General features: G+C 41.9%; 1 protein-coding gene across 1 annotated transcript in view; it reads left to right on the top strand.

Annotated features, from left to right (window-relative positions):
- The first annotated feature begins 2506 nt into the window (after nucleotides 1-2506).
- LOC129697669 (G-protein coupled receptor family C group 6 member A-like) overlaps nucleotides 2507-21254 on the top strand; it is a 30658-nt gene continuing 11910 nt past the window's right edge. Inside the window, exons 1-4 of the mRNA XM_055636378.1 lie at nucleotides 2507-5624; nucleotides 14760-15063; nucleotides 16862-17800; nucleotides 18533-18736. Of these exons, the coding sequence (XP_055492353.1) occupies nucleotides 5434-5624; nucleotides 14760-15063; nucleotides 16862-17800; nucleotides 18533-18736 (1638 nt within the window). The 5' untranslated portion in view covers nucleotides 2507-5433. The remainder of the gene's footprint in view (nucleotides 5625-14759; nucleotides 15064-16861; nucleotides 17801-18532; nucleotides 18737-21254) is intronic.

The raw sequence follows: 21254 nt of genomic DNA, 5'->3' as shown, positions 1-21254 counted from the left end.
GTTTCTATGCACATCTTGTTTTTACTTTGCCCCACTCACCTTAAAGTTAAGCCCTCCAAGTCTTTGATATTTCCATCACCGGAAAAAAGATTCTGACAATCTATTCATAGAAACATAGAAACATAGAAAATAGATGCAGGAGTAGGCCATTCGGCCCTTCGAGCCTGCACCGCCATTCAATATGATCATGGCTGATCATCCAACTCAGTATCCTCCACCTGCCTTCTCTCCATACCCCCTGATCCCTTTAGCCACAAGGGCCACATCTAACTCCCTCTTAAATATAGCCAATGAACTGGCCTCAACTACCTTCTGTGGCAGAGAATTCCAGAGATTCACCACTCTCTGTGTGAAAAATGTTTTCCTCTCAATCTTCTCATAATGTTAACTACTTCTATCAGGATGATCCTCATCCTCCAGTGTTCCAATCAAAACAATCCACATTTGTCCTAACTGCTTGGAGCTAATACCACCTAATCTTGACAGCATTCTGGTAAACCTTTTGCACTGTTTCCAAAGCCTCCACATCCTTTCTGTAATGATAACTAAATCAATTACTGCATCAATTACCGATATTAGTTTCCCCTGTAATATTGCATGTAGATACCCTCATTTTTACATTCAATCGCAAATATTTGCTGTTTTATATGTGATTAGGTAAATTAGCAATCTTTAGACTTTAGAGATACAGCGTAGAAAAAGGCCCTTTGGCCCACCAAGTCCACACCAAACAGCGATAACCCTGTACACTAGCACTATCCTACACACTAGGGACAATTTAAAATTTACATAAGCCAATTAACCTACTAACCTGTACGTCTTTAGATTCTGGAGTAGTTCCTGAAGATTGGCATGTAGCAAACGTAACCCCACTTTTTAAGAAGGGAGGGAGAGAGAAAATGGGGAATTACAGACCAGTTAGTCTAACATCGGTAGTGGAGAAACTGCTATTAAAGCAGTCAGTTATTAAAGATGGGATAGCAGCACATTTGGAAAGTGGTGAAATCATTGGACAAAGTCAGCATAGATTAACGAAAGGTAAATCATGTCTGACGAATCTTATAGAATTTTTCGAGGATGTAACTAGTAGCGTGGATAGGGGAGAACCAGTGGATGTGGTGTATCTGGACTTCCAGAAGGCTTTCGACAAGGTCCCACATAAGAGATTAGTATACAAACTTAAAGCACATGGCATTGGGGGCTCAGTATTGATGTGGATAGAGAACTGGCTGGCAAACAGGAAGCAAAGAGTAGGAGTAAACGGGTCCTTTTCACAATGGCAGGCAGTGACTAGTGGGGTATCGCAAGGCTCAGTGCTGGTACCCCAGCTATTTACAATATATATTAATGATCTGGATGAGGGAATTGAAGGCAATATCTCCAGGTTTGCGGATGACACTAAGCTGGGGGGGCAGTGTTAGCTGTGAGGAGGATGCTAGGAGACTGCAAGGTGACTTGGATATAGGCTGGGTGAGTGGGCAAATGTTTGGCAGATGCAGTATAATGTGGATAAATGTGAGGTTATCCATTTTGGTGGCAAAAAACGGGAAAGCAGACTATTATCTAAATGGTGGATTGGGAATTGGGAAAGGGGGAGATGCAGCGAGACCTGGGTGTCATGGTACACCAGTCATTGAAGGTAGGCATGCAGGTGCAGCAGGCAGTAAAGAAAGCGAATGGTGTGTTAGCTTTCATTGCAAAAGGATTTGAGTATAGGAGCAGGGAGCTTCTACTGCAGTTGTACAGGGTCTTGGTGAGACACACCTGGAGTATTGCGTACAGTTTTGGTCTCCAAATCTGAGGAAGGACATTATTGCCATAGAGGGAGTGCAGAGACGGTTCACCAGACTGATTCCTGGGATGTCAGGACTGTCTTATGAAGAAAGACTGGATAGACTTGGTTTATACTCTCTAGAATTTAGGAGATTGAGAGGGGATCTTATAGAAACTTACAAAATTCTTAAGGGGTTGGACAGGCTAGATGCAGGAAGATTGTTCCCGATGTTAGGGAAGTCCAGGACAAGGGGTCACAGCTTAAGGATAAGGGGGAAATCCTTTAAAACCGAGATGAGAAGAACTTTTTTCACACAGAGAGTGGTGAATCTCTGGAACTCTCTGCCACAGAGGGTAGTTGAGGCCAGTTCATTGGCTATATTTAAGAGGGAGTTAGATGTGGCCCTTGTGGCTAGAGGGATCAGGGGTATGGAGAGAAGGCAAGTACGGGATACTGAGTTGGATGATCAGCCATGATCATATTGAATGGCGGTGCAGGCTTAAAGGGCCGAATAGCCTACTCCTGCACCTATTTACTATTTTTCTATGTTTCTATGAAACAGGATGGGCCACATGATTTAATCACATCCAAATTTATCTCCAAACTTCCGGACCTAGGAATCAGCAGCCTCCTTTGTAACTATCGTCCCCTATTTTCTGACACATTGACGACAATCAGTGAGGATAGACAGCAACACATCCTCCACAATAATCACAATAATTCTCAACACCATTGTCCACAAGGATGCTTTCTCCGATCCCTACTATACTCACTGTACACTCACAACTCTGTGGACAAATTCGGCTCTAACTCCATCAATAGATGACACCACTGTGGTGGCTGGATCTCAAACAAGAACAAGACAGAGTACAGGAAGGAGCTGGAGAATTTAATGACATAGTGTCAGGAAAACATCTTCTCCCTCAATGCCAGCAAGGCTAATTATCGACATCAGGAGTACATGCCCTAATCAGAGTAATAGTGCCAAAGTGCAATTGGTTGAGTTCCTTGATGTAGATAGTAAAGAAACAATCTGCCCTGGACCGACTATTTTGAAGCTACAGCCAAAAGGCAACCTAATATCTCTGTTTCCTCAAGAGACCAAGGAAACTTATCATGTCTCCAATAACTCTTACCTTGTACAGATGCACCAGAGAAAGCACATTACCAGGTTGCATCACAGCTTGCTTTGGGAACAGCTCTCCTCAAGACCACAAGAAATTGCAGAGAGTTGTAGATGTAAACCAGTCCATCACACACACCAGCCTCCCCATCATTGACTCCATGTACACTTAGCACTGCCACGGGAAAGCAGCCAACATAATCAAGACACACCCTCATTCAATACCCTCATTCCTTCTTCTCCCTGCTCTCATTGGGCGAAAGATACCAAGCTTGAGAGCATGTACCACCAGACTCAGAAATATCCTCTTGCCTACTGTTATTAGACTTCTGAACTCTCAATCCATCAGCTAGATCAGCTTGGGTACAAACCTGATTTTCCGACCTGCCCATAGAATGCATTAGACTTTGTCTTCTGGAACTGTCATACTAAAATACTGAGAAACTATATTCTACATTGGTATTTTTCTCTTCACTCTACCAGTCGGACTTATGCTTGGCTTCAATGTATTCATATATAGTATTAACTGATTTGAATGGCAAACAGACAAAAGCTTTTTATTATATCTCACTGCACGTGACAATAATGAACCTGAAGTTAAACTTCACTTTAGCGCACTTCAGACCCACTGTGGGTTAAATGGAATAATGGAAGAAGAAATGTCTCTTTGTAGTCATACAGCATGGAAACAAGCCGTTTGGCCAAACTTGCCCATGCCAACCAAGAGGCCTCATCTACACTCCCACCACTTGCATTTGCCCCACATCCCACTAAACCTTTCCTATCCTTGTACCTGAGTTCTTATTATATGTGTTGAGCACACAATGAGATGGTACATATTGACCTGGGTAGGAACTTCTTATTTGCTCCTGCACTAGCCCCGCAAGCATTTTTATGACTGCATGCCAGCTATAGATGACATGCTGTCAGGGTTAGGCTTAAGGTTAGGCCCTCATCACCATGGACATCTCATAATCAATGAATACCTCCCAGGCAGTGTAAACTGAGATTCATGACAAATAAGAGCAGGTATAGGCCACCCAACCAATTTAGCTTGTTTTATTCACCCCAACACTATCGCCATGTCCATTGATTCCCATAATATCCAGGGATCTCTAAATCTCTTTTCTAAATACTTTTGGGCTTCCAGAGCCTTCCTCGGCAGAGGATTACCATCTACTGAGACTTTTCTCTTCACCTCAGACCTAAGCAGCTTACTCTTTACTCCAAAACAATGGTCCTCTAGACTCCTCAATCAGGAAAAGCCACAGTCATAAAGTCATGCAGTACGGAACAAGGCCATTCAGCCCTACTCATGCATGCCAACCTAGATGTCCCATCTAAGCTAGCCCCATTTTCCCTCTAAACCTTTCTCATCCATGCATCCAACTGTTGTTTAAATGCTGTTATAGTACCTGCCTCAATTACCTCTTCTGGCAGCTCATTCCACATATCCATCATCCTCTGAGTGAGAAAAATTGCCCCTTAGGTTTCTAATAAGTCTCGCCCATCTCACCTGAAACCTATATCCAAATGTAGCCTCACCAACGTCTGGTACAACATAAGGACATTTCTCTGAATCGTAGAGCCCCAATAAAAAGTCCCAAGGACATAACGTCCCAACTTTCCTCTGTTCTACATTCACCTACCATTCACTGTGAAGGTCCTGCCCTGGTTTGACTTCCTAAAATACAACACCCTGCAATTATCTGCATTAAACTCCATTAGCCATCCCTCAGTCCACTTGCCCAGTTAAACAAGATCCTGCTGTGACTTCCCTACACCCAGCTTGCCAAGCCCTTTAAGACTGTTGTAAGTTTCAAAGTTTTCATTCTTCTCAACTATGAATGCAGTCCCAGTTTATTCAATCTCTTCTCATTGAGGCATACTAGCTATTACTGCAACCATTTTCCTTCCTGTGCTCGATCAATGGCAATTACAATCTTTATTGGGCAAGGAGACCAGAATTGTACACACATCTTTGTACACAATAAAGTTTGTTACCACTCAAAGGAATAGAGGCTGCCGATACACTGCACAGGTAATTGTACATAATTGATCTCAATTTTAACAACATGGCTTACAGTTTATTACTTAAGCTTCACACACAATAAATTAAATCACTGTTTCAGCATTCTAAAATGGCATCAATATTTATCCAATTGTATCAAATACGCAGTAACAGTTACAAAGCCTAAGTGACATTGCAGGAAGTAAGTGAAAAATATCTTTCCACATGATAATTAATTAATCTGCTGTATAAATCCCTGCCTGAACATACCTGTCAAAGTAAAAGTTGCACAACATTTAGAAACACAGAAAACCCTTCAGCATAACACTGCCAGTAAAGGGTGTGGCTTGACTGTGCCCAAGATCGAAGGAGACAACTGTTTTAATGGCCTCTCAAACATATCAGTGAGAAAACATCGTCAAGGTTGCAGGAAAGAAGCCTCTTAGTTTTCAAAAGGGTTTTTCTGCTGTTGTATTTGCATTTTTATTTAGCTGCATAAAAGGCTGCGACCATTTCCTAAGGACCATGTACACTGCGAAGACTGCCTGTGCCTGGGGTTGGTTCTTTCTGTGCTGTTCAGTGAGAGCATGCACTGTAGTAGATGATCTTGTGGGAGCCAAATGCCCAGGAGATATCATCCTTGGGGGATTATTTCCAGTGCATCAGCAGGTGACGAATTTAAATCACCTTAAACCTGACCCACTAGAATGCACAGGGTAAGTGTTTTGTTGTCCTTGCTTTTAATTTCTTTATCGCCATAAAGTGTCATTAACAAAAATGGGTCTGTATCGGTTAGATTTCAATTGATAAAAGTTTCACTTGTCGTGTAGAAATCTAAGCTGACAAAAAGAAAGCCAATGAGGCAGATTCATCTGATTATTGGACGTCAAAAGAAAATTTTTGGCTGCTCAAATATTTTGATTTAAAATGTTTGATTTCAAATTTTGATTTAAAAAAAAAACAATTTCATTTCCCATTTTTACCACTTTCACTGACATTCCCAAAGTCAATTTGCATGTTGAATATTTCCATCTATATGTGGGGTGATTGCTCAGATCTATATTAACTTTGTCTTTTGTTGTCACTAAAAACTGGGGCTACATTCAGGAGATTAAGGAATGGAAGATTTATCCTATTTTTGTGTCATTACTATGATGTGGAAGTAATCATAAATGGAACGTGAGATCAGTTTTCAGGTCCGATTCTTTTTTATTAAAGCACTATCAACCTGGCACTGAACTGTTGACTTATCGATTCGCTTACTTAAATCCACAAAATGAAAGCCATTTGTTTTTATTTAAACACGTTATGAAACAGCACATTTAAACTAAATATCAGGTATTTTCAACTCTGTATCACCATGATAAAAGAAGCACTTTTAAATAGTACATTCTCGTGCATATAAACAATTTTGAATAAGATTTAATGTTTTGATTTCTTCGTATCGTGTCCACACACAAGATTAGAAGTTGTTCAGCCCGAGTTGAACACACTTCTCGGCATCTGCATACTATGGTGTCTGTCTTGTCGCTTCTCGTGCTTCTTGTGTGTGGTGGTGGAAAGATTGGTGGCAACAGGGCCGCGACGTAATCGCTCTTTCCTTGACCCCAATGCTTTGATTTATTAATTGCTACTTTCCTGAAACTGCAATTGATCGACAAAATGAAAATAGTGTCTGGTGAGGCTTCAAAAGTAATTGGACCAAACCGTGGTCACACTACAGACCATTTACATAGTTGTACGGCCCGATCTATTCCATTATTTTTCAGTCTTCATTTGACCCATTACTTACGCTCTCCGGTATTTCATAACAACATGTCTAACACATTTATTACATTTAAAAGGCACTTGGATAAGTATATGAGTAGAAAATGAACACAGGTCAGCCATTGGCAAGTGGGTCTACCTTGGTTAAACTACTTGGTTGACATGAACAACTTCCACTAAAAGATCTGGTTCAATGCTATATAGCTCTGTGACATGTTAAATCTTCACGAGAGGTATAAAACTTGCAGTCATACAATGCCAAAAGTACTAATAAGGTTACAGGCTGCAAGGTTCAATGATTCAATGACATGCAATTCCAGACTTTATCCTTCCTGACAGATGATAGCTTATGAAATAGTGCCTATTGTTGAAATGCTAAGTTGTTGAATAAATATGAACTCCTTTAAATAACTTTGATATTTATTCACTGTTCAGTGAACAGGCTTCTGCAAATTATTGCAATTGTATAGCAACGATTGGTTCTGCTCTTACTGTGCAAAACTGGGCTTAAAAGCCAAAATGTGCGGTGAATGAAAACTTACAATTTGCTTTTCATAAAAATGTTGCAAGATGTCAATTTTGGAAGATTTAAAGAGGTGCAAAATCAATGCATATTAAATGGCCATAATGACCACAAGCAGGAGATAGATGAATCCTGGCCAGAACTACTGTAATATATTTGTCTTCTCCGATTTTCTTTAGTTAAGTTTAGTTTAGTTTAGAGGTACAGAGCGGATACAGGCCCTTTGGCCAACTGAGTTCACACTGACCAACGATCCCTGCCGATTAACACTATCCTACACTTGGGACAATTTGCAATTTTACCAAGCCAATTAACCTACAAACATGTACATCTTTGGAGTGTGGGAGAAAACCAGTTCTCTGAGAAAACCCACGCAGGTCACGGGGAGAACATACAAACTTCGCACAGACAAGCACCCATATAGCCTGGATCGAACCCAGGTCTCTGGTGCTTTTCCTTTCTCTTTATTTGGGGGATATGTATAAGGTAAAACATTGGCAAAATTATGCATTGCCTCGGTTAACATAATTTATATAAACTATAGGAGGCGGTGCCTGGTGGGGAGGCGCTGGGAATGCTTCGGGGACCCGGAGGGTGCTGCCTGCTGCCATATGCGGCGGTCGGCCTGGTTCGGTGTTGTAAGCAGAAGAATAAAACAGTTTGATGAACCTTTTGTAACATTGTCAGGGCCAGAAACATGGCGACTCTTGTGTACTGCCAAAGTATGGTCTGCTATATGATTTTACCATGTTGTATCCAAAAAAAAACATTTCACTGCACCTAAGTATATGTGACAATAAAGATTCAAATTTAGTCATTGAACCATTGATTTTATTTTTAAGTTAGAGTAACTTTGAACAAAATTATAACATTGCGCAGTAATATGATATTTGAACCATCTGTGAAATTTAAAAGCTGACAAGCATGAACATATCTTTAAACTTTTACATTACTATATGCCAAACTTTAACTCCTCTGAACAGGTGACTGCACAATTCATGAACTCCCTATAGTTTATCTCATAGAGTATGGAACAAAAACAACAAAAGCAAACACTTACTGGAAATTAAAATTTGGTCTTGCAAACATTGTGGAGTAATCCTACACTTCTGCATGATGATGAAGGCCTCGAAAAAATCAGACTGCATTTTTATAGTTTTATCACCTCACTTCTGTTACCATGGGCTGGGTTCTCTCTGAGGAGGTAGACACATAAGAATGAATCCAGCTTTCTGTCAATGAGACCTTTTTCAAGGTTGAAGATAGCATTGTTATATTTGTAATTTATTCACCGCAAATGGTTCAAGTCATTTGCTGCTTTGAACTCTTCAAATAACGAAATGGAAAATTACAAAAACAATCACTTGTCACATAGGGATTATTATAAATGAGAATTACTCAGAAAATAAAAACATTTTTATTTAGTCAAATGATAAAGATGGACTTCAAACAGCTACATAAGGCACTTGTTTATATGAGATATGTTTAAAAAAAAAAATAAATCTAGCAAATCTGTTGGATCTGTGGAAAGAAAAACAACGTTAATATTTCTGGTCAAAGACCCTTCTCAACAGGTCAGTGAAAGAGAGAAAACAAGGCAATTTTAAATTGCACAGACGATGGTTAAGATTAAAGCAATATTTCTCATCGGGTGACATCAAGGTTGTTATGTTGATTAGCGGTTGATGATTTCAATGCAAATAAAGTTTCAGGTAAAAATTAAAATGCAGATTCTAGGAAATGCCTCTGCAGTTCAACCATTGCTAGTGTTTGGCAACAGAGGTGACAGTGGGCATTAGCTGAATCTACACGTTTTGGGAGACGTATTTGCGAAAATGGTATTAATGTTGATGTTACGTATTATAACCGTTGTAATGCTAAGAAACAAGTACAGTCTGCACAGTTTCCAGCGAGCTGTTGGCATTGCACTATAAATTGACGCATTTTGAATGGACTACTTCACTCTACAAATGAAAACATTTACTGTAAATAATTCCAGATGAGTCTAGCTACTTGTTTCTGGCTAGAAGCTGCTAGCCTATTTAATCTTCAGTGGACTTCCAGTTGCACTGCAACATCCCACTGAATGGGTTCTCCTGAGAAAGGCAGAAAGACCCAAATATAATGGTGATTTAAAATGATCTCTGGACAATCCATGAGATCCTCAGGTTTTGGTGACCATGGCTCCCGAGATGCCACGCAGCAGTAGAAGATTCCTAGGATGCCATGGAGCCAGGAACATGCCCAGGAGACCCGGTGGCCAGATGAAGGATGAACCCAGCAGGCCGCAGCCTGTCTGGAGAAATCGCCGAGCCCCCCGCAGCCACCCGTGACACCAGACCTAGCTCGCCACGGCGAAGAAAGACCCGGTGGGTCACAGCCTACAGGGGAAAGCTGGGAGCACTAGAATGCCTTGAAGACCAGGGAGCAGAGGAGAAGGGAGTGGCAATGATGGATGGGAGCAGGAGGACGGTGGGAGAGGGACTGGAGCATTGCATCCAGCCTTCAAGGGCGGCTGCAGGAGGCACTTGTGGCACACAAAGGCGGTCAGGCAAGGAGAGGAATGTCCGTTCACGTGCCAAGCCGTTCAAGGGCAACGAGGAGGCCCTTCAGCAACCTGAGGCTTACCTGGATCAGGAGCCACTCCAACACGTTGAAGGCATGGACTTTGGACTTTTTGTAAATGGTGTCAAAATATGGTGACTTGCGCATGTGTGATCTATACAAAATGAATTTCACAGTGGTGTGCACATGTAACAATAAGATAGATAGATGTAATTTATTGCCACACAACCAGGGTCGGTGGAAATTTGGGTTGTCAGCAGCAGTACAGCAATAAAGAACACACAACCACAATAAAACTGTAACACAAACATCCACCACAGCAATCATCACTGTGGTGGAAGGCACAAAATTTGGCCAGTCCTCCTCCATTTCCCCCCCGTGGACAGGACCAGAGTCCAGAGTCAGTCCAGGATCGGCTCTTCCTCACCGGAGACCGCGGCTTTAAAATGGTGTAGGCCGATCGGTCAAGATTTAAAGACTCCGCCGCAGCCAGAAGCACCGCAGACTGCAGGGCCGGCGGTCGAAGCTCTCCTCCAGGGGTGATGGTGAGTCCATGCCGGCCCCCTGCGGTAGAAGTTGGCCGCGGGCCGGCAGTGATGGCTTCTTCTTCCCCCGGGTCCCCCACGAGGGATCCCGGGTTGTAGACGCCGCACCAGCTGGAGCTCTGCAGACCGCGACTTCAGGCTGCGACTTCAGGCTGCCGGCTGCCCCGGGCCAGCTAAACAGAGTGCTTCCCTCCAGCGAGCCCCAGCGAGGGCTCACCCGCTCCACAACGAGATTCCAGGCTGCGCCCGCCGCTGAAGCCCCGGGCGTGTCTCTGGGAAAGGCCGCGTCGATCCTTGATGTTAGGCCACGGGGGAGGCGATCTGGAAAAACTCGCCTCTCCATGGAGAAAGCGACCGAAGCGGTTTCCCCCTTACCCCCCCACACCACCCCCCACACAAAACACACAAAGAAACACAAAATACATACTTTAAAACATACTAAAAAATAAAAAAAGGTTGAAAAAAACTAACGCGCTGCTGACATGGCTGCTGCCAGAGCAGCGCCCCCTACACAAGGATAAAGCACCATCCATCCATAAACTTAATCTTTCTGGTGCTTTTGAAATCCATTGTGCCCCTTCGTGATCAAAGAAAGTTTACAGCACAAGAGGAGGCCGTGCGTTGTCATTAGCACTCTGCAACAACAATTTGGCTTGTCTCACTTTCCCGCAGTTCATAAGTTATAGCAGAATTAGGCGATTCAGCTCATCAGGTCTACTATGCCTTTCAATCATGGGTGATCTATCTTTCCCTCTCAACATTCATTCTCACACCTTCTCCCCTTAACCTCTGACACCCATACTAATCAAGAATCTATCAACCTACTGTACGTCTTAAAAATTTCCATTAATTTGGCCTTCTGTGGCAATGTATTCCATAGATTCACCACCCTCTGACTAAAGAAATTCCTCCTCATCTCCTTTCTAAAGGTATATCCTTTTATTTTGAGGCTATGACCTCTGGTCCAAAGCTCTCCCACTAGTTGAAACATACTCTCCACATCCGCTCTATCCAGGTCTTTCACTATTTGGCAAGTTTCAATGAGGTGTCCCCTCATCCTTCTAAACTCCAACGAGTGCAGGCCCAGTGCAGTGTTCCCATTGCACTGAAATTATTTTATTTTCAAATATTCACCTGGTACCCTTTTGAACGGCACAATTGAATGTGACCCCATTATCCAAGCAGGCAGTAATAATCTAGACCCGAAGCATATGCTGCACTTTTCCTCAGTATTATTTTGCTTCACCTTTATTCTATCCTTCTATTATTCTTCTGTCTTGATCCTTCTGCTTTGTTAAACTGTTTCTCTAATTTTCCTCTTTCTAAACCATTCATGATTTTCAAGTTCTATTGCACCTCTCCTCAACTTATAATAAGAAGAAGAACAATGCTCCAGCTAGTAAAGCAGCTGTCCCACTTTCACGACCTAATTGGCGACCTCTGCGAGTTTGCCCTTGACTCATACTCGCAGCATGGTCGCCACGAGGTCGTAGGAGGTCTTCGTAACTCTCCTTCATGCTCGTGAGTGGTCTGTGCATACTCGTGGCCTCAAGTAGGTCGCGGCGTTTTTTCCAGCCTGATAAAAAATTTCCACAAGTTAAAAAAATGGTCGGCATGGAAAAAATTGACATTTTTTTACTCGTAGGTAGGTCGTAGTACGACCTTGACATTTTGTTCAACTCGTCTAGGGTCTTGTATTAGGTCGTCCAAGTGGGACAGGCCCTTAAAGCTCATCATTCCATTAACTCTGTCCTGCACACCTTTTCAGAAGGATTGGCCAAACTAGTTTCATATACAGATTCATCATGATTTCCCTGCTTTGTAATATCCCTAAATTAAAATCGATCCCAAGGAATATCTTTAGAAGAAATCTCTGCCTCTATAAAGTTCACAATCCAAATATTATTTTATCTACTTTCCCAGCCAGTGTTCTACTTTAAACAATCTACGTACTGTACATACCTCAACATTTCTATGTTGCAGACCCTTTAATATTGTTCTCTTGTTTATCCTGTCATTACTTATCCTTTCTGCTGAAATGTAATACTTCACATCTTTTTGTATTAAATTTCAATCATACTTATTTCTCCAGCTTATTTATATCATTTTACAATCCTCACAGTTTGTTGCTCCAGATTTCAGTTCTTCATTCCTCAGCATTCATGTTACTGAACCAGGCCATGATACAAACGTCAATATGTTCTCTACTGTACACCTGGAGATGTTTGAGAGTATTAATTGACATAATGAATCTCCTCGATCTTCTGAGGAAGTAGAGGCATTGATGGACTTCCTTTATGATTGTATCAATGTGCTGGGTCCAGGAGTGATTATCGGAAATATACACGCTCAGGAATTTGAAGCTTTTGACTTTCCCCACCACTGTCACTTAGATGAAGATAGGTGTGTGTATCCTCATCCCTCTTCCAAAGTCCACAATCATTTCCTTTGTCTTCCTAATGTTGAGAGTAAGGTTATGTTGAGGGGAGTTATTGTTCTGGAACCATTTGGGCAATGATTGATCTTCCTCTTATACTCTGACTTATCATCATCTGTAATTCGTCCAACAACGCTGATGTTGTCAACGAACTTGAAGATGGAGTTTGAACTGCGTCCGGCTACCCAATTGTGTGTGTAGAGTACATAGAGCGGGGGACTGAGCATGTAGTCTTGAGGTGCTCCTGTGCTGATGGTTATTGAGGAGGGAGTGTTGTGACAATTAATTACAGGAAGTCGATGAGGTAGTTGAGGATCGAGTTGTAAAGGGATGTGCAGAGCCCCACACACTTCATGAGCTTGTTATCCATCTTGGACGGCAAGGATATAAACATAGATGTTGCCAGGACTTGGGGTTCTGACCTATATGGAGAGGTGGAGTAGGCTGGGACTATTCCCTGGAGTGCAGGAGGATGAGGGGTGATCTTATAGAGTTCTATAAAATCATGAAAGGAATAAGATCAGGTGGATGTACAGAGTAGGTGAATCATGAACCAGAGGGTATAGGTTTAAGATGAAGGGGGAAAGATTTTTTAGGGATCTGAGGGGTAACTTTTTCACATAAAGGGTGGTGGGTGTACGCGATAAGCTGCAGGAGGAGGTAGTTGAGGCCATGACTATCACAACATTTAAGAAGGAATTAGACAAGTACATGGATAGGACAAATTAAGAGGGATTTGGGCCAAATGCAGGCAAGTGGGACTACTGCAGGTGGGACATGTTGGTCGGTGTGGGAAAGTTGGGCCAAAGGGCCTGTTTCCCACTGAATGACTATGACTTTATGCTCCATCCATTTGGCCCATATACTTCAAAACCTTTTATATCTATGACCGCTAAATGTCTTTTAAATGTTGTTATTGGACCTGCTTCAACTACTTCATCCAACTTCTTAAGGGTCTGTCCCACTTGGCCGTCATTCGCGCGCCATTTACGCGACCTGCTAACGTGTGGGTAGCGTGTGAGTAGTGTGTGGGTAGCGAGCGGATAGCACAGGATGGGTGCATGGTGTGGTGTGGAGGAATGTGGAGTGGCGTGGAAGAGTATGAACTTCGTCCTGCATGAAATCTTCGCACGCCACTGGTCTGATGGCCAAAGTGGGACAGGCCCAAGACCCTGGCGCGGCGCAACGTCTCACCTCCAACAGCAGCAGTAGCATGGAAATGATCGCTGAGACCGACCTGGGGCTCACGGCCGTTGCGGATCCGGATCTCCCCCACTCCAACTACCAGAATTGGGCCAAGACGATTGGAGTTAGACACAAAATGCTGGAGTAACTCAGCGGGACCGGCAGCATCTCTGGAGAGAAGCAATGGGTGACATTTCGGGTCGAGACTCTTCTTCAGACTGAGGAAGAGTCTCGACCTGAAACATCATCCATTCCTTCTCTCCAGCGGTGCTGCCGATCCCGCTGAGTTACTCCTGCACTTTGTGTCTATCTTCAAATGACGTTACGCGTTCCAGACTACCGGCCTGTCGCGTAAATGATGGCCAAGTGGGACAGGCCCTTTATTCCACATACCCACCAACCTCCCTGTGAACATATTACTCTACACGATCGCTCTACACAGAAACATGTTCGGAACATGATGGAACGCTGTGCATTTACAGGATGAGTGCTCTTCAAGTCATACAACATGTTTGTCATGAATTCCATCAGCAGATCTTCTTCATCAGGGAACTAATTTCAAGGGAGACCTACCTGACAGCATGGAGGTTGACCACAAGGTCTGTACCTGCATGGACAACATACGCTGACTTATGTGAAGCCCATATCCCCCAAAATAAACGAATAATAGATAAATATGCCTAAAATGTAAATAAATGTTTATATTTTAATTTGTTCAACAATTCCGTTTGACATTCTGGATTACCATAAAACACACTCTGGTTATACCATGCCAGAGAATTAACCTTTTCAAAGCTCAGCAATTAATAATGTTTTTTTTCTTTTAAAGATTTGATGTCCAGTCCTTTATCTGGGTCCAGGCTATGATACACACCATTGAAATGATAAACAACTCCTCACTACTAAATGGTATTAAACTTGGATATGAAATATATGACTCATGTTCCGATGCCTCCAAGGCCATCATAGCTACAATGAAGTTACTTTCTAAGTCAAATTCCACGGGCAATCTTCTGGAGGTTCGTTGCAACTACACTGACTACAAGACAACTGTGAAAGCAGTAGTGGGCGAAGCATATTCTGAACTGTCAATTCCTATAGCAAGAATATTTAATGTAATGCTCATGCCTCAGGTACGTAAAACATTTTGCAACTATTGTTATAGTCTTCCAAGATGCATGCTTCTTTTATACGTTCATAGAAACATAGAAATTAGGTGCAGGAGTAGGCCATTCAGCCCTTCGAGCCTGCACCGCCATTCAATATGATCATGGCTGATCATCCAACTTAGTATCCCATACCTGCCTTCTCTCCATACCCCCTGATCCCTTTAGCCACAAGGGCCACATCTAACTCCCTCTTAAATATAGCCAATGAACTGGCCTCAACTACCTTCTGTGGCAGAGAATTCCAGAGATTCACCACTCTCTGTGTGAAAAATGATTTTCTCATCTCGGTCCTAAAAGACCTCCTCCTTATCCTTAAACTGTGACCCCTTGTTCAGTAGGGCATCCACCTGTATTTACCTGCAGTAGGACTTGCTCACTGCACCCTTCAGTTTAAAGTATCTTTACCCACATATTTCTTAAGAATTGATAATGTTACAGAAAGGGAGAAAGAACATGTGGGAATTAAGTAACTAGCAAGCAGTGTGTTTGGTTCATCAATGCCATTTAATACTTGGGGTAGGACTAATAGAAATTTGAAGGAATGGATTAATGATCAAATCAGGCACAGAGGTTGAAATACTGAGACAGAAAGGAAAATTAGATTAGACAACAGGTGCAGGAGTAGGCCATTCGGCCCTTCGAGCCAGCAGATTGAAAGGTAAAGCAGAAGCAAAAAAAAAAGAAAACAAATTACTGAAAATAGTTCAATTTGAAAACAAACACAATTTAAATAATTGAAATCATAAAAATGAAAGTGAAATAATTTAAATAGATTAGATTATAGATTAAATAGTTTAAATAGATATTCACCTTTCTCTTTGACTGCCAATCCATTGCTATACAAACCCAGTGAATTCAACAGCATCCTGCAGGAGGATAACCTTCATGGGGTCTAATAGTACACCTGTGTGGTGAACTCACTGATTTAGCCTTCCAAAAGTGTCAGTAGGTGTAGGTTTTATATGTTTGACAATGCATTTGTGGAACTCCCAGAGTGACTGCTGCTTAAATGACAAATACCGGCAGCTTTTTGTAGAACATGGGACATAGAACAGTAGAGCACAGGAGCAAGCCCTTTGGCCCTAATGTCAGTGCCGAACATGATCCAAGACCAGATCTTATCTGCCTGCACATGATCCATTCCGTATTCAAGAGAGAGTTAGGTATAGCTCTTAGGGCTAACGGAATCGAGTGATATGGGGGGTGAAAGCAGGAAGAGGGTACTGATTTTGGATGAACTGCCATGTTCATATTGAATGGCAATGCTGGTTCGAAGGGCCGAATGGCCTACTCCTGCACTTATTTTATATGTTTCTATGTTTATCCCACATTCTCCCATTTCCTGCATACCCATATGCCTTTCCAAAGGTCTCTTAAATGCCACAATCATATCTGCCTCCACTACACGTTAAAGTACAGTCTATACAATTGTCCTAATTATGCTCAGTTTAACCGCCAAAACTAACAATCATCCTTTGAACTTCTGAGACAAAGCAGCATTCTGCTAAGTAATGCAGAAGGATGTGGTGCAACTATATGTACGTACATCAATGGGCAGCTATTACCCCTTCATTAATGTGTGCACCATGCATCAGGCAGAGATCATGGAATACTAATCTATTGCTTCATGCAAGAATTTTATGTACTATACAGGTGCTTCACCTGCACATCTTCACAGGTGAAATTCCATGTTCTGTGTGCACCTAATATTTGCTTTCATGTACTGTAAAGTTAATTGAACTTCATTCCCATTGCTTTCCAGATTAGTTTTGCATCATCTGCTTCCATTCTCAGTAACAAGGGGAGATTTGCGTCATTCTTACGCACTGTGCCAAGTGACATCCATCAGACGAAGGCTTTGGCCAAACTTGTCAGCTATTTTAAGTGGAACTGGATTGGGATTATCGCAACTGATGATGAATACGGCAAGTCTGCAGTGACTGACTTTGTTTCACATGCACAGAAGCACAATGTTTGTATTGGTTTCAAGGAACTGATTCCCACTTACGTGTGTGATATCCAGAGTCACGATCGGATAGAGAACCTGATTTCAAAAATTGAAAAAACCCCCAATGCAAGTGTTATTGTTCTGTTTGCGAAACAATCAATTGTTGTTAAACTGTTCAACGAAATCATCCGGCGGGGGATCAATCGAACATGGATTGCCAGTGATGCTTGGTCCATGTCCAGAGGAGTTGCAAAGATGAAGAATATAAAAACAGTAGGAAACATTATGGGTTTCTCATTTAAGACTGGATGCATTCCTGGCTTTTTGACACATTTAAGAAACCTAAGGACACCACCTCGAGGATTTAACAAGTTCATTGAAAAATACAAGCAACTTCATTCCATTTGTTCAACTCAATTAAACAATTACACAGAAACGTGCAATGCATACACACCGCAGTGCCCGTTTCCAGAGTCCAAGAAACTGATACAACCTGTGGATTGTGACAAAACAAATGAAGGCTTGTCAGATATAGATGAAGATGATATAAGTCATAATATCGAGTTAGGTGTCACCTATGCAGTATATTTGGCAACTAAATCAATTGCTTATGGTCTAAGGAATCTTCTAAAATGTAAAGAAGGGGCTTGTGAGAAAAACCTTGATTTTCAACCATGGAAGGTAGATATTTTCAGTCTATTATTTTTCTTTATTTGCTGTAAGCTATTCTCACTTGACCATGAATGTAATGATTAAATAATCTTATAACTGTACAGCAGTGAGCACATTCTCATGTTTGGCTTGCATTGTATGTCGTTTTGAATATCAGTGATTTTCACAATGCGAATCTAAGTAAATGCCTTAATTATCCGCTAACTCAGAGCTATCGGGTCAAGATGCATGTTTGATATAGATGACTAATTCGATGCATTGCACACAGGCCAAAAATAATGCTACCAATTTTTATCAAAATCTTTGTAAAATGTTTTTTTAAATCAAAAATCCTGACCTATTTCACGGCCTTGAAATATTTTGTAAGATTGGTAATATATTGCAAACCAAATTTGTAACTTTGCACGATGGTGTAAAAATAGTTAATTTAGCATTATTATATCTGTCACTTTGACACTATCCAGTCAAGCGTGCTCTTTTAGTGTAAATTGTCCTTAGAGGGATAAACATGTGCATTCATCACTGGGTTTCAGTTTAGTTTATTGTCTCGTGTACCGAGGTACAGTGAAAAGCTTTTGTTGCAAACTAACCAGTCAGCAGAAAGACAATACATGATTGCAATCGATCCATTTACTATAGGTACATGATAGGGAGATTGAACCCACAGTAACTAAATTGGCAATAGTTACGTGTGTTAGTGCTTTTTGTCACATGACAGCTATCTAGTTTAGCTGCCAATCATGAAATCAAGCTTTTCAATTCCCAATCTTGCTGAAATGGTTAGTACAATAATAATTTGTCTTCTTTTTACAGTTACTGGAAGCATTAAAAACGATGCATTTCAATGAAGGTTCAGGAGAGTTTTACTTTGACAAGTTTGGGGATTCTATAACTGGATATGACCTCATACAATGGGTTATGCATGATGAGTTTACCAAGTTTAAAACCGTTGGAGAATACAGACTCCAGGATAACAATATACATATTTACAATGACGCCTTCAAAAGCACCGGAAAGGTTGGAATTAACATTGATGTGCGGCTTAATTGAACAATTGATTTAAAAAAATCTTAATCATTAAGAGATACAGCTCAGAAGCAGGCCCTTCAGTCCAGCGTATCCATGCTGACCATGAAGCACCCATCTAGAGTCATAGAGTCAATACAGTGTGGAAACAGGCCATTTGACCCAGCTTGCTCACAACAACCAACATATTCCATCTACGCTAGTCCCAACTGCCTGCATTTGGCTCATATCTCACTAAACCGGTCCTATCCATGTATCTATCTAAATGTTTCTCAAAAGTTGAAATAGTACTTGTCTCAACTACCTCCTCCTGCAGCTCTTTCCATACACCAAACAACTTACCGCTCAGGTTCCTATTAAATCTTTCCCCCCTCACCTTAAACCTATGTTCTCTGCTTCTCGACTCCCCTACTCTGGCAAGAGACTCTGTGCATTTATTCAATCTACCCCTCTCGTGATTTTGTATACCTCAATAAGAGCACCCCTCATCCTCCTGCACTCCAAGGAGTAAAGTCCTAGCCTGCTCAACCTCTCCCTATAGGTTAGGCCCTCGAGTCCTGACGCCATCCTTGTCAATCCATACTAATTCGATTTACTAACACTTAGTCCTCAGATACCTTGTCGAAGCTTCCGCTGGTCTGGATACTTTGTCAACGTTGAGAGAGTACCTGCTTCCAACACCATCTCAAGCAGTGCACTCTAGATTCCAACCATGCTCTTGGTGAAAATATTCAGCCTCAGATCCTCTCTAAACACCTCTAGCTCTATCAAGTCTCCCATCAGCTTTCTCTGCTCCAATGAAAACAAACGCAGCCCATTCCGTCCCTCCCACAAAACTGACGCAGCCCATCAAGTCCCTTCCTCCATCCCCTGAAACAGGCAGGTTAATCCCCTTTGCATGCTCTCCAGTGCAATCACAACATTTCCCTGGAACAGTGCAAGTACTCCATCGGTGGCCTGAACTATGTTTTATAAAATTGCACTATAACCTCTCGCCTCTCATATTCTATGCCTCATCTAATGGAGGCAAGTATTTCACATGTTTTCTTTATTATCTTATCTACCTGTGCTGCCATCTTTCTGCATCGTTAGACCTGTACAACAATATCCTTTGGTGGCATAATACTCCCTTGGCCGAATCATTGATTATGTTTATCCTATCCTTATTAATCCTTCCAAAATACATCACTTTGCTTCTCAAGATTAAATTCCATCTGCCATTGGTCTGCCCATCTTACTAATTGAGCAAGATCACCCTATAGCCTATGACTATTCTCCACGTGGAAATAGTCATAGGCTATAGCGTGATATTGCGAAAGCATGTGAAATCGTATCCTGTTAGTGTACCCCAGCATTGACTGCAGGGTTACACCACTGCTCACGGGCTTCCAATCACTAAAACCCTCCTCCATCACCATCTGCTCCCTTCCCTGATCTTGGAACTAGTTTGTCAAGAGCTGTGGGGTCAGTTTGTCAATCTTGCCTAGAAACCATGGGCTGCAAGTCATTGGACCAACCTTCCATGTGGGGCATTGACAAAGATGTATGCAGATTATTTCATTCCCACTGTCCTCATCAATACATTTTGTTGTCTCTTTAGAATCTCAATCACAACTCTATAAGTTTGAAAATTGTTTCGAATAGGGAGAGGCTGGAGCTTGAGGGAAAGTGCTAAATTGGATTCAGGCAAGGTATAATGTTATTAGGCAAGAGCTCGGGAGAGTAAACAGTGACCAATTGTTATGACCATCTGACTTGTAGGAGTTGTTTAAAGGCCAGTTGACCAATGTTCAGAGCCTGCATGTTTCAGTAAGGAGTAGGGATAAGGATGGCAAAGTAACGGAGCCTTAGATGACCAAAGATGATGCAAATTTGGTCAAAAAGAAAAGGAGCTGCATGCAAGGTGTAAGAGGTTGGAATCAGACAGGGCATTTCAGATATATAAATAAAGGAGGAAAGAACTCAAGCAGGCAATCGCAAGGGCCAAACGGAACTATGAAATAGCTTTGGTGTCGAGTTGAAGAAAATCCTAAAGTTTTTATCACGATATTAAAAACAAGTGGATAACCAGGGAAAATGTAGGACTGCTCAAGGATAAATGGGGGTGGGGTAATGTGTGCTTACAGTCAAGGTACGTGAGGTACTGAACTAGTATTTTGCATCTGTTTTCACCAAAGAGAAAGACATGGAGGATAATGAGATCCGTGTGGAGAATACTAATTATGCAAAGGCTGTATGTGATCAAGAAGGAGGAGTTGTTGGGGCACTCGAAGAGCAATCAGGTGGATAAATCCTCAGGACCTGATAGGAATTATCCCAGGTTATTCAGAGAGGCAAGAGAGAACTGTGTGGAAGCCTCGATGAAGATCTATGTATCTTTTCCAGTCACAGGCTAGCTCCCGGAGGACCGGAGTGTAGCTAATGTTGTTTCTGTACTTAAGAAGAGAAGTGGAGAGAACCCAGGGAATTATAGGCTGGTGAGCCTCACGTCAGTGGTAGGGAAACTATT

This window comes from Leucoraja erinacea, chromosome 5, assembly GCF_028641065.1.
Source record: "Leucoraja erinacea ecotype New England chromosome 5, Leri_hhj_1, whole genome shotgun sequence".
Classification (NCBI taxonomy): domain Eukaryota; kingdom Metazoa; phylum Chordata; class Chondrichthyes; order Rajiformes; family Rajidae; genus Leucoraja; species Leucoraja erinaceus.
Note: the sequence above shows the minus strand (reverse complement) of the source record. Positions and strands in the feature narration are given on the sequence as shown.